Source organism: Gossypium raimondii, chromosome 12 (genome assembly GCF_025698545.1).
Source record: "Gossypium raimondii isolate GPD5lz chromosome 12, ASM2569854v1, whole genome shotgun sequence".
In the NCBI taxonomy this organism is placed as follows: Eukaryota; Viridiplantae; Streptophyta; class Magnoliopsida; order Malvales; family Malvaceae; genus Gossypium; species Gossypium raimondii.
In genome coordinates this window covers 1,662,542-1,675,268 of record NC_068576.1, presented here as the reverse complement: position 1 = coordinate 1,675,268, position 12,727 = coordinate 1,662,542, and the positions used below count along the sequence as shown (strand labels likewise).

At 34.2% G+C, this 12,727-nt stretch overlaps 2 protein-coding genes across 5 annotated transcripts; both read right to left on the bottom strand.

Moving 5' to 3' along the window:
- Positions 1–1,072: 1,072 nt before the first annotated feature.
- On the bottom strand, positions 1,073–3,808 carry LOC105762711 (probable serine/threonine-protein kinase PIX13). Of its 2 annotated transcripts, none has more exons than XM_012580558.2 (7): positions 3,787–3,808; positions 3,362–3,508; positions 2,662–2,996; positions 2,422–2,557; positions 2,170–2,312; positions 1,882–2,005; positions 1,073–1,773 (listed from the first exon to the last, which is right to left on the bottom strand). In XM_012580558.2, exons 2-7 carry the CDS (start codon positions 3,414–3,416, stop codon positions 1,367–1,369), a joined length of 1,200 nt encoding a protein of 399 aa, XP_012436012.1. In that variant the 5' UTR covers positions 3,417–3,508; positions 3,787–3,808; the 3' UTR covers positions 1,073–1,366. The 2 variants fall into 2 exon arrangements, with proteins under 2 accessions (XP_012436012.1, XP_012436011.1); XM_012580557.2 differs by lacking the exon at positions 3,787–3,808 and adding an exon at positions 3,618–3,740.
- A 3,060-nt stretch (positions 3,809–6,868) lies between these two features.
- Positions 6,869–12,248, bottom strand: LOC105762707 (uncharacterized). 3 transcript variants are annotated; one of them, XM_052625362.1, is made up of 9 exons: positions 11,685–12,248; positions 11,053–11,098; positions 10,872–10,950; positions 10,718–10,763; positions 10,547–10,645; positions 9,356–9,424; positions 8,923–9,277; positions 8,662–8,810; positions 6,869–8,228 (listed from the first exon to the last, which is right to left on the bottom strand). In XM_052625362.1, exons 1-9 carry the CDS (start codon positions 12,129–12,131, stop codon positions 7,218–7,220), a joined length of 2,301 nt encoding a protein of 766 aa, XP_052481322.1. In that variant the 5' UTR covers positions 12,132–12,248; the 3' UTR covers positions 6,869–7,217. The 3 variants fall into 3 exon arrangements, with proteins under 3 accessions (XP_052481322.1, XP_052481323.1, XP_012436005.1); XM_052625363.1 differs by having other exon boundaries at positions 8,929–9,277; XM_012580551.2 differs by having other exon boundaries at positions 6,869–8,225; positions 11,685–12,247.
- Between the last annotated feature and the right edge of the window lie 479 nt (positions 12,249–12,727).

Sequence of the window (12,727 nt, the reverse complement as noted above, 5' to 3'; positions counted from 1 at the left end):
TTATTAAATATAATTAAAAAGTATTAATTTATCAATTTAAATAATAGTTAGGTAAGTTACACTATTATCACTCTAAAATTAATGTAAAATTAATTGAATTATTAAATATAATTAAAAAGTATTAATTTATCGATTTAAATAATAATTAAGATAAGTTACACTATGATCACTCAAAAATAAGATTTTTTATTTTAATCACTCTAATTTTTCTTAATTTAATTACTTAAATTAAGATAATTGCTCAAATTAATCACTCTAATAAAAAAAGAGAGGACTAATTTCCTATAATCTAAAATGTAGCTTAAATTTCTAAATAAATTCTTTTATTAGGTATATAATTAAAAAATAAAAACGAAGTCCCACTACACCTTGTGTGTGACCTTTATACTTATGTTCAAGGTGTGACCTTTATATTTATGTTCAAGGTGTAACCTTTATACTTATGTTGCAGTTAAATAAACTGCATAAAGTCACTATACAAGTGATCACCCGAAGTGATGAAATGCATTAGACATTGCGTAACTTAATATTATCAGTCAGATTGTAATTGAATTTGATTATGGGTCGGGTTGATTTCGGGCGAAAGTCAATATAAAATTTTAATTCCATTTTCTAGGTTCGGTTCGATTCGAAAAATAAGTTTAAAAATTTGTCTAAGGTCAATCCATATTAAAAAAACTAAACTCGAGACAAACTCGGCTCGACTATCATAATTCATTTTAGATTATTATTATTTGTATATAAAAATAAATTTAAAAAATATAATGCATCAAATATATTAAAAATATTAAAATAAATATTTCTCAACAAATTGAAAATATAAAAAAAGAAAGTATAAGCATGAGATTTGGGTTGGGGCAGGTCGGGCCTGGACCAAAAAGTTTTATCCGAGGCTCGGTCCGTTTAAAAAACGGGTCTTATTTTTTGTCCAAACTCATTTTTCGGGCTTATATTTTTACCGAAATTCTCTCACTTTTCTAGCAGACCTTCGAGTCTACACAAATAGCTTAATCCTTGATCAGGTCTACATTTGGAATGGAAGATGCACTTGTGAATAACAGCAAGAAGCGTAAAAATGTAATATTCTAGGCTGGACTTATCATCGGGATCACATTACAACATTTGGTTTTTATCTCTACTGTTTGTGATCAATAAATATAGGGATTTGTGGTGTCAAACAGCACAATACTGTAGGTAAAACTATTCTAACCAAGTTATCAAGCACAACTTGCTATACTTACTGAAACAAGTGCTATTTAAATAAACTCCTAGACTCTTGAACAAACTAAGGAAATGGGAGATGTTTGAGAAACAATCGGCACCTTAATATTGAGACCTGCAACCAATTTTGCATAGATGAAGTAAGTTATCTCACCCCATGCTTTGGAGCAAGTGGAGAACGATGGCGCAATGACTGCTTGCCGTGTCTGCGAGCAGAACGATTTCTTGGCTCTTTTGGGTTTTCGTTGATTGACTTAATCTGTTCCAAAGTCTCTACAACTTCTTTCATTGATGGGCGGTTCTTAGGTTCAGGTACAAGGCATTTTAAAGCAAGCTGGGCTATTTGAAATGCGGCTTTGGGAGGATATTTTCCATCCAGTCCTTGGTCCATTATGTTGTTTAACTTTCTTCTATCAGATAAATATGGTTTTGCCCAGTCCACCAGATTACATTGTCCACTTGGACGGTTCGGGTCAAGCGCTCGCAAGCCTGTTAATATTTCAACTAAAACAACACCAAAACCGTACACATCGCTCTTTACGTATAAATGTCCTGTTTAATCAGCAAGGTAAGCAAATCATGAGAAGAGCAAAGTAGGCTTTCTTAAATTGGCTCAGAAAGGCAACTTATGAAAGCACCCAAAAATTGAATGAAGATTACCTGTAGCCACATATTCTGGTGCTGCATAACCACATGTACCCATGATCCTTGTTGTTACATGTGATTGGCTAGCTGATGGACCAAATTTGGCCAACCCAAAATCCGATATCTTGGCAGTGTAGGACTGTAATGTGTAACAATAGTAAAACTATATATATCAGTTTTATGTACTTGATATGTTTTGAAGGAGAATGATGCAAGTCATCAGCATTTAATCCCAAAAATAAAGGCTATCCTGCTAGTGTACATCTGTTATTACCAAATATTGAGGCTTGTACAGAAACTTACGCCATCAAGTAGTATATTGGAGGCTTTGAAATCTCTGTAAATTACTTGGTTGTTTGCAGTGTGCAAGAAACATAAGCCCTTTGCTGCTCCTATCACTATCTTAAGCCGTATATTCCAATCAAGCGATTGAACGGTACAACCCCCTGGAGAATGAAAACAGTAAAGAATGAAGTTAACTCATTGGATATAAGAGATGGAAAGTGTGCACACATAAATAGAAGCTCAAACGAAAAGTCAGATGCATAAACTTACTTCCGAATAGATGGTTTTCCAAGCTACCCTTCTGCATAAACTCATACACCAGAAGAAGCTCTTTATCCTCCCAACAGTATCCCAGCAGCCTTACAAGATGTGGATGTGACAATTTTTCTAAGAAATTCACCTCACACTGCACCAATAAGTAGAAGTCAAAAGCACGTATTAAGATGACATGGTACAACAAATTAAGTTTTTCAATAGGTTAATTCGTTCTCAAGACGGATGAAAAATGACCTGCCATTCCTCGAATCCTTGCAAGCTCTCTGGGTTCAACTTTTTAACAGCAACAAGGGTTCCACTTCCACTCTTCCCTGATGCTTTCTCATCAAGCCAACCTTTGAAGACTTTACCGAAACCTCCTTCACCAAGTACCACGTCAGGCCTAAAATTCTTAGTTGCAGACTTCAGTTCTGCAAAACTGAAGATCCTTAGGTTAGGAGTGGGCAAGATGTGGTCATTTGGAGAAGACTCATCGCCACTGGAAGCCGAGAACACGCTGTCCCCAGACATGTTACTGCCCCTAGATGTTGCAGTAGAGGATGCTGTGTTGCTGGTTGTTTGAGATATCACTATTGCAATCACAGATTTTAAATTTACTTAATAAATGTTAATTGTAAATTTGTCAAACATATGAGTACTTATAACAATACAGCAAATAGAACACAGCACAACACAACACAACAGTCTGTAATGATCACAAAGACACAAACACAAGTCAACGGTCAAAATACCATACAAAGCCAGCAGCAAGAGCTGGGTTTTTGGCGATGATTACAGAAAAGAACATGGATTGTTGGTCAACTAAAATTGAAAACTAAACTGAACCCAGTTAACAAAATCAGGCAATCTAATTATAAAACTATACAACAATCTTTGGTTTTTTTTTTTTTTTTTCAAAAATAAAGTTTGGGAATCAATATGTTTTGAAGGGTACCTGAACTGAGATGAGCAGTGGTGCTTGGTGTTGGACAACCCCAGCAAATCCCCATCTTCAAAGTACGTCTTTTCCTTTCCTTTTTCACTTCACTTTGTCTTCTTGTTGGAGCATAACCAGACACATAAATCAGCTGTTTTTTTCCTTCTGCAGATGCCAGAGAATATATATATATATCAACAAGTTGTTGATTAAAATTTTCAACTTTCTTGAACCTTTGTTCTCAATTCAAATAGCAATGGAAAAGGGTTACTACGTTATCTTTTTCTTTGACTATATTTTTAGAAAATTCGGCTTCAATTCTCTGTTTCCGTTTTCCACTATCTGAGCATGTAAAGTTATGCACTAATGATGGGTGAAATATGATTTGATAATGTAGTATTGTTTCATAATAATAAGATTTGTGCATGCGTTAGGCTAATTACCAAATAAGACAAGACTAAGTCGAACATCGTTGGTATGTTAGCAGGTAATAAGTAGACAACGTTTTATATCATGGGTCAACTGCCGTGTCTTGGAAAAGAAGTCAGTCAAGATAATATATATATATCATTATTCAAGGACTTCAATTTTCCAAAGACAAATTCAAAGACTTCACATTTATTGACTTGATTAGTAGTAGTTTGGTACATCAACTTACTCCTTGTTTTTATAATAGTAAAAAAACCTTAATCATTGCTTTTATGCTACTATTTGGAAGTCCTTTTCTTTAACAACCTAGTAATTAAAATTCAACTAAAAATACATTTGCAGCGATGGTTCAAATAATGTATATGTGTAGTACAGCTCATCATGCCCGGGTTCGACTAAACTAAAAATTTAATCCGTTTTTTTAGGTTCGGGTTTGGTCTAAAAAATGAGTTTAAAATTTTATTTAAGCTCAGTCCGAATAAAAATGTTAAAATATGAACTCAGTCCACCCATATTAAATTTTTTATATAAAAATAAATTTAAAAAATATAACACATCAAATACAATAAAAACATTAAAATAATTGTTTTCCAAGAAATGGAAAAAAAATTGAAAATTTTTATACTTAAATAACACTAAGATAGGTGCAACTTAGCAAGTAAATACCTCTAAAATAGTAGCAAAATTAATAATGAGTAATACTTATACAATATTCAAATAATAACAACAATATAATAATAATAATATAATAGCAAAATGATAGCAAAACAATGAAAAAATTTAGGGCAAAACAGTAAAAAACAATAACAGATTTTCTTTTTGCAAATTCGGGTCGAGCCAAGCCGGGCCTAGGCAAAAAAAAAGGTTACTCAAGGCTCGACCAGTTTAGAAAACGGGTCTTACTTTTGTCTAATCTCATTTTTAGGTCTATATTTTTACCCAAATCATCTCATTTTTCGAGCGAGCTTTCGACTCAACCAATGATTAGGTCTAACATGTAGAGAAAGCAACTATGTAATTAACGCATTAACCAACATAGCACGATCATGAGACTTGGATTCGTAGTTAAGCTTATTAGCTTGTAGAAGGGTGAAGGAAGTTTGAGTAAAAAAAGGTATTCATGAATTGGGTCGGGTCAAGTTCGAATTAAGCTTAAGCATAATATTAACATATTTTATATTCAAATGTGGTTGGACCTAAAATTCTGTTCAAGCATACTCATATTAGTAAATTGCTAACCCAAGGATATTTTAAGATTTATTTTTAATTTTAAAAAATCATATTATTTTAAATTTTAAATTTAATATTTTTTCATTTATTAAAATAGTTAAACGTTAAAGACGAAATTTGCAATTAAACCAAAAAAAAATTGTAGTTTCGATTAAGCCAAAACTTTCATTGATTGAAACAGCTAATGTACCCCTCGAGTTATGATAATCTACAAAATTTGTGTATAAAATGTATTTTATAAATCCTTTTCTTTCTCAAAAGTTATCCATGTTTAAAATTTTAATTAAAAATCATATAAAATTATAATTAAAATAATATTTTTCATATTAAAATAACTTATTTAAAAATATTTTATTAATTATATTATTAAAATATTAATCATATAAAAATATAAAAGTGTTGAGTATTTTTCTGTATATCCTCTTAGATGTGACATGGTAAGTAGGTCTCCATGCATGATAACATGTATCATATCTTACGATTAACATATGTATACTTGAAGTGGTTTCGCATACACAAAGTTCACACCATGTATAGGCAAACCTATATTACGTATTACGCGTCCTCATATTGAACTCACGAATGTGCGAACACTACATATGTGCAAACCCATACAAAATCCATATATGATATTATCGTCAAATATTATGGTCAAAGTTTTGCATCAACATCTCAAGTTTAAATCTTATTTTTGTATTAAATAGTTATGGAAATATATAAAATTATATATAATCATAATAACACTAAAAAGATTCGTTTAGATTTGAATCTCGAAAAGTTGGATCCCACTTTTTTTCTTTGACATCATTTTTTGGTCAACCTTGAAGTACCATTCCTTTTCATACTACCAAGAAAGTAGGTTATAAAGTTTATTTTATTTTATTTTATTTTTAAATTTTAAATGTTTAAATTATATTTTAAACCATCTATGTTATATTAATTAAATTATTCTATTATTAAAATTATTAATTTAATCTTTAAATAGTAAGTCAATAAAAAAATAAAACATTGTTGCATAACTTATAAAATTGAAACTAAAATTAAAGAAAAAAAAAGAGTGAATGATAAAATTTATAAAATTTTGAAAATCTTAAAAACAAGATTTTTATAATATTCATTTTTCTCTAAAATTTTCATTTTAAATTATGTCATATAAGAAGTGACTCTCATATAACGATTTTAGTAATGGAATGACCTTAAATTTAACAAGGACAAAAGTTGTAATTTGATAATAGCAAACACAATTAGCACAACTCAAACCCAAACCACAGCTGAGGCAATGAACACCCTTAACCATCAAGTCATCACATGAGATTCATAAAAATTTCAATTTTAATCCTTATGCTACACTTAAATTTTAAATTATATAATAAGGAGCTCAACTTTTAATCCGCATGACTCTTATTTTATTTCTTTCTCTTTTTTAGATATATCAAAAAGCGAATGATAGTATATGTAAGCAATCAAAGGTTAATAGGAGAACAAGAAACACGTCAAGTACTTAAAATCATAGCCTATGCAAGCCACGGCAATTCAACATGCATTTACATAAGCAAGGAAATAAATTTCAATGAAATTAGTATGATGATGAAATTCAATTTAATGGTAACTTTATGCATTTATCAAGTTTCATACATAAAGTATGATGTTTTAGCTACCCAGTGAAAGTAAATACTTAAATCTTGAATGGTAATGCATTGATTTTGTAGCATAAGACTTAATTTTATATTATTGAAATTCTGTAAATGTGTAATTCATCCTGGCATGAATGGATACAAAATAGACGCAACATGGAAAAGAAAATCAAGACACAGTACAAGACATGTCATGATGAAACAATACGAACAGGACAAATATTTCCAAATGTATAAAATATAAATTGTTAACATATCATAAATCATCTTAAACATCATTATAACACCATACAATACACAAATTGTTGAGTCTAATATATTGTTCTATGCTGTCCATGGCATTCATGTTCATTGTCAAATACAGCCTGTTCATCTTCATCTAGGAATGAATTAAAGACTACAATCATGGCTTCCAATGAAACCACTTTTGCTTATGTGCCTAGGAATTAGAATACACTGATCTGTACAACAATAATCTATAAGCTTCAGCAGATCCCATTCAACTGGACCTGCTTTGCACCTCACCATTCTAAGGTTAACTTAATTGAAAGAGAAAAAATAGTTAATGATATCGATTATGCTCAGAGCTGCAAAGCTAAATCTGGGTGAGCTGGATCGGCTCGACTTGAACTTGGTGACCCGGGTGACTGAAATCTGATATTAAGATCTGGGGGAACTGAATCTGGTTTCTGTTTTGGTGACAAGCTTGAATCTGGTTTTTGTTGTGGTGATAACATGGACTCCAGTTTCTGATGCGGAGATAATTCTTCCCACAATGGTGGTGGATGAATCCTTGATCTCGGGGTTGCCACTGTCTCGCACCTGGATTTTGGTGATGGAGAGCTGGGATTCATTGTGCATGAATTTTCTGATAATTTAGGGTCGTTTGGGTTCGAGTTTGCGGTTGCTGGATGCGCGAAGTTAGTTGCATTCCTCGAGACAGTGTCAAGCCTCTGAGATGACTGGAAACTGAACCCAGGAGGCCTGGCAGTCCCAATTAGTTTCGCCATGTGAGCTGGGAGGTTAAAGCCATAAGCACCATTATTATATCCATTCATGCCAGGATGAATAGGGAAGGGAGGCCTCGGTTGGCCTGCTCCTGCACTGCTGTTTGTCATGTTAAAACCAGTATTGGAAAATCCCTCACTGGCTTCAGTCTTTTGATTCCATGATTCCGGAGATCTTTTAGCAGCTAAAAGGGATGATGTAGTAGTGGCAGAAGCAGGTATAGGTTTACTTGAATGGCCACCTGAGACGGATTGGACGGAAGGAACATGCTTCTCAGACAAATTATCTGCTTCAGGCTTGTCAGATTGCTTATCTTCTCGGGTTTCCGGGGCATAAGGTTCAGTGGAAGAGTATGAATTTTGACCAAATGTCTTCTGGCCTGGTGGAAGCGAGAGAGAAGGTAGCTGTAAAGGTCTGGGTACCGGAATATCATTTTCCCCAACCCATCCAGGACCAAAATTTACTGCAGCTGGCAAACACTTTTCTATCCTTTTAGAAGCAATTTTCCAGGCAACTGGACCAAGGTTTGCAGCAAATCGAGCTAGACTTCGTGTGTAACCATGCTCGTAGTATACCCCCACCTGCTTCAAATGGAAAAGAAGATATTAAACAAACACAGGCCAAACCAGGGATTCCCCCCCCCCCCTTCTGCTCCACCAGAAAGGATAGAGCAGCAAATCATATGGGCAGTTGTAAACAGTGTAAATGCAGTTTCCCAATCCGCATTCAGAAAATTGATGTAATTGGAAATTGTGAATGATACAGTTCACTACTTTTCTCTTTCTTTTTTATCGTTTATGATATCCTCAGATCGCAACAAACATGCAAAAACACACACTTCCACCACCTAGGGAAGAAAATAAGTAGCTTAGCCATGTTACCATTCTGAAATTATATGGCCTAGACATATTCTGAAGTTTCATTTCATCATTAATGTTTCAAACTTATAGCACCGAGGAGCTTCAGTATTCTACTCGATAAATTTAAATGATTATCATACATAAATAGGATACGTACAGTCAGTAGCTGCTTCCTCTCTCCATTAAAAGTATTCAGAACGGATGCCTCTCGTGCAGCAGATGATGGATTATAAGTGTTACGTCTATTCTCATCCAGCACAAAATGCTTTTTTCCATGCTTCATCATATAACCTACTAAAACAGAACCTGCAAGAAAAGATGAATGCTTCAACAACATGGGATATATAACAAGGGTGAGAACTAATGAGAACAATAAGAGAAGCAACCCAAAAAGGAGAAAGTTCTAAGATTGTTTTACCTATACCTTCATCATTTCTGTCAGATTTGTTTTCAGTGAATGAGCCTGAATAAACATCATTGTGAGAACCATAAAATTTTCCAGACGAATCTGCAAAATTAGACTTGTCAGAAGCAAGAGGTCCTCTCCTCATATCATGATTGGACCATAGGGTATTCTCTTGACCAGTAGCAGGGGTGGCATCTGAGGCAAATTCTGAAGCAGCACGCTCCAAGGAAGGTCTGCCTGGCGGCTTCTTGAAATGTTTGGTTGGAGGTCTACCTCTCCTAATCACCTTTGGCTCTGCTTCATTATCATCACTATCTTGCCGTAAATTATCAAAGTTCTTTTTTGCTAGCTCTTGTATAGATCGTGCCTGATAACAAAATAAAATCTTCAGAAATAACATAAAGTTAACCTCAAATATAAATTAGAAGTAGGTTCCTGACCATACCTGTCGAAAATATATAGTATCAGGAGCATTATACTGCATCGCATTTGAACATATGAGGAAAACGTCGTTCTGCAAGATAACAAAAGGAAACATCTATTCACAATATGCCAAAGTTTTAGCTTCTAATCGAGAAAAAACCAAAGCATCAATCACGGATGGCTGATTAGCCAGCTTACGCCTTTAAAAAAATAGAAGCATAAATTCTTAAATTTCAAATATAGTATTAAAATTGCTTCAGCAAAAGTTTATTTGAAGTAACAAAACAAAGTGAATATCTGAAAGACATTTTTCCTTTCTTTTCTTTTTATCAGCTCGGCAAGCTTTGTGCGTAAACTATAGAAATCACCAAAAACACTGCCATCAATGGATGGCCAAAAAAAGAAGAAAACTAAATAAAAACATGTTCAGCTTTCATCCCTTTCCTTTTTCACACTCCATATGTCGCATCTATTATGAGAACAAAGAAATGATACCTAAAGTGAAGCAGGCAAGTTTAAGAAAATGACTAATAACAACAACATAACACCCACGAGTTTTTTGCATTCGCATAAGCATGCCTTTTTATAACCAAAAGACGGTGAACATTACAGCATATGCATTAAATGCAACCCGATACTATCAAGTAATTTAAAAACATGGCAATAACAGAATTTTGTTTGTTTGCCCTGCATTCAGGTTAAAAATGAAAATCTTCCAGCATGCTGAATTGCTTCTATCACCTTAAAGGAGTTCACCATCAATGAAGGCAACGAACCATACAATAAACATGACGCAGAAAGACAAAGAAACACATCCCAAACCACATATGTGCAAAACAGGATTCACATTAAGCCCACTTGTTATGCTAATTGCCTTAAATTTATCTCTGAGAAGAGAGAAAATATTAGTGTATTTACACTTATTAGTTTAGATTACCATCCATCACCTAGCAAATTAATAAGATCTCAAAGTTTTTGGAATAACTACTATTACGGAATCATGAAACATATAGGAAGCACAATATCGAGACAAATACAACACCGTCTTTTCCAACTGCCCTGTCTACCAAGTCCAAACTCGGAAAGCCAGTGCAGGATTGAACAAGAAAAAGGAATCCAGCTAAGAAGACAACAAAATCAGCAAGGTGCTAAGATAATAAAAAACTGTAGAAGATAGGAGGCAAAAGAACAACTGACGAATATGTTAACCAACCTCAAACTGTTCTAAGTTGGCATAAGCACCACTAGCAAGTTTTTTCCTAATAGTTCCAAAATCCATAGGATGCTCGATGACTTCATGATAGTCTGGCAGCTGCATAAGTGAAACATAAACCAAATAAGAAAAAGAAAGCTTAACAACAACAAAGATATTTGCAGATCATACCTCTTCAGGATCCACGGGCTCCGAAAACACACCATAAGTGTCCTTCCTGCAAGTATTCAGTTTCAAAAGCAGCACAATTGAGACAAGTGGTCATCAAAAAGCTACATGTAATGTAAGAAATCAAACCAAATATCATAGGAGCTTATTGAAATACTTCTGAAGCCTGTCTAGAATGAACAGTAACAGTTTTTTGTCCGGTAAAGCCGTTGAGGGTCCAGAATCCAACTGACCACCTACACATATTGACATTGACAATGGTTCATAATAAATAACCTAAAAGCTTAAAATTTCCTACAAAAAGAATTAAGCAAATGGGTATCGGATCATAAGCAAACCTTGGCTATTACTTGCGGGGTTTGCACCAGAAACAGACTTATCTTCCTGAAAGTAAATCACAAATATAAAAAAGAGTACTACAATTAGTATATGAACAAGTAACTGGCTTTATTTCCTTAAGTGGCTGAGGAACCACCAGGCAACGTAGCTATGAAAAAGCAAAGTAGCATAGCATTCAAACTTCAATGTCCCAAAAAAGGCAAAATACAGTTACAATAACTGAAAAAGAAAGGACAAAATCAAACTTTTAATAAACTATCACAGTCAAAATAATTATTATTTTTTCTCTGTGAGTACAGACCCCAATTAACAAAATAAATATATTTTATTTTATTTTATTTTTTGTAAAAAAAACAAAAATAAGAAAAAGGGAATCACAAAAATTCAAGGTAGAAATTAAAAAGAAGAAAAAAAATAAAAGTCAAAACCCACAAATTTACTCAAAATTGTAGAAAACCCCACCAACTCTCCGGCCCGAAATTCAAGGAATCTTAATTCCGTCAAAAAAAATAATTGGCGCTTTTTTTTCAAAAATCCGTTAAAATAGCCAAAACTAAAATGAAAAATACCTAAAGTTACAAGCTTTTTTTCGTTTTAATTTTTCCATAGAAAACTTAAAACTTTTGCAAACCTTTTTGGAATCAGCAATTCCGGATCCGTCCCCGATTGAATTGATTTTCCTCTTCTTGTGACTCGAACCCGCGTTACTGTCCTCGCGATTCGAATCGGAGCCGCGGGATTCGGAATTAACCGGCGATTTTTGCTGCGAGGAAGGCAACTTGAGAACGAGCTTCATCTTCTTCTCCCGTCGTTTTTTTCGGGCCAATTCATGCTCCCCCTGCTCTTGTTCTTCTTCTTCGTCGGCGTCGTCGTCATCGTCATTCCGATGCCGGCGGGTTGATCGACGGAGAGAAGTGGCAGTGGCAGAGTCGTAATTAAGAGTAATTTGAGGGGTAGAATCATTAATTTTGGTGTTGTGTTGATTTTGCTGTTGTTCTTTAAGGTTCCGTTTTTGGAGATCTAAAAGAGAAGGTCTCCCTTTCTTCTTCTTCTGCTTCTTCTCCACTATCTTACTCATAGTTTTTTTTTTTTTTTTTGGTTCTTGGGCCTTTTCTTTTCTTTTTCCCCCCCCCCTCGCTCTCTCTCTCTTTTTTTTCCTACATAGAAATAAACCCAAAAGAATACAAAAATGGTGCACAATGCATTGTCTTTGGTCTTTTACCCATTTCTTTTCCCACGACCTTTCGGGATTGGCACGTGAAGTTCACGCGAGACAGATTTGGGTGAACACGTGTCGAGACAGGATAGGTAGATGTGCCCCCTTTGAGTTGAGAGTGGAGCTCAACGACAAGTCAACAAAAACAACACCGAAAGATGGTGCTTTTTGTAAAAAAGTAAATATTTTCTCCTTGCAATTTTGTTACGCCTTGTTTGTTTTGTTCTGATTGGGGTCCTAAGAAAATAGTGGGTCTGTTGATTCAACAATGCTTGATTTGATCTGTTTTCTATACTTGGCTCCGAGTTGTGACTGCAGTTTCCTGTCGATTGCCTACAAGCAGTAATTATTGGAGATTTATGGCCTCTCCAATTTCATCCTTCCGTGCAATTCAGGGGAGTTGGTATTTAAGATCATTTTCTTTTTAATTTTCACTACGTGAGGGAAAAAGGCTGAAA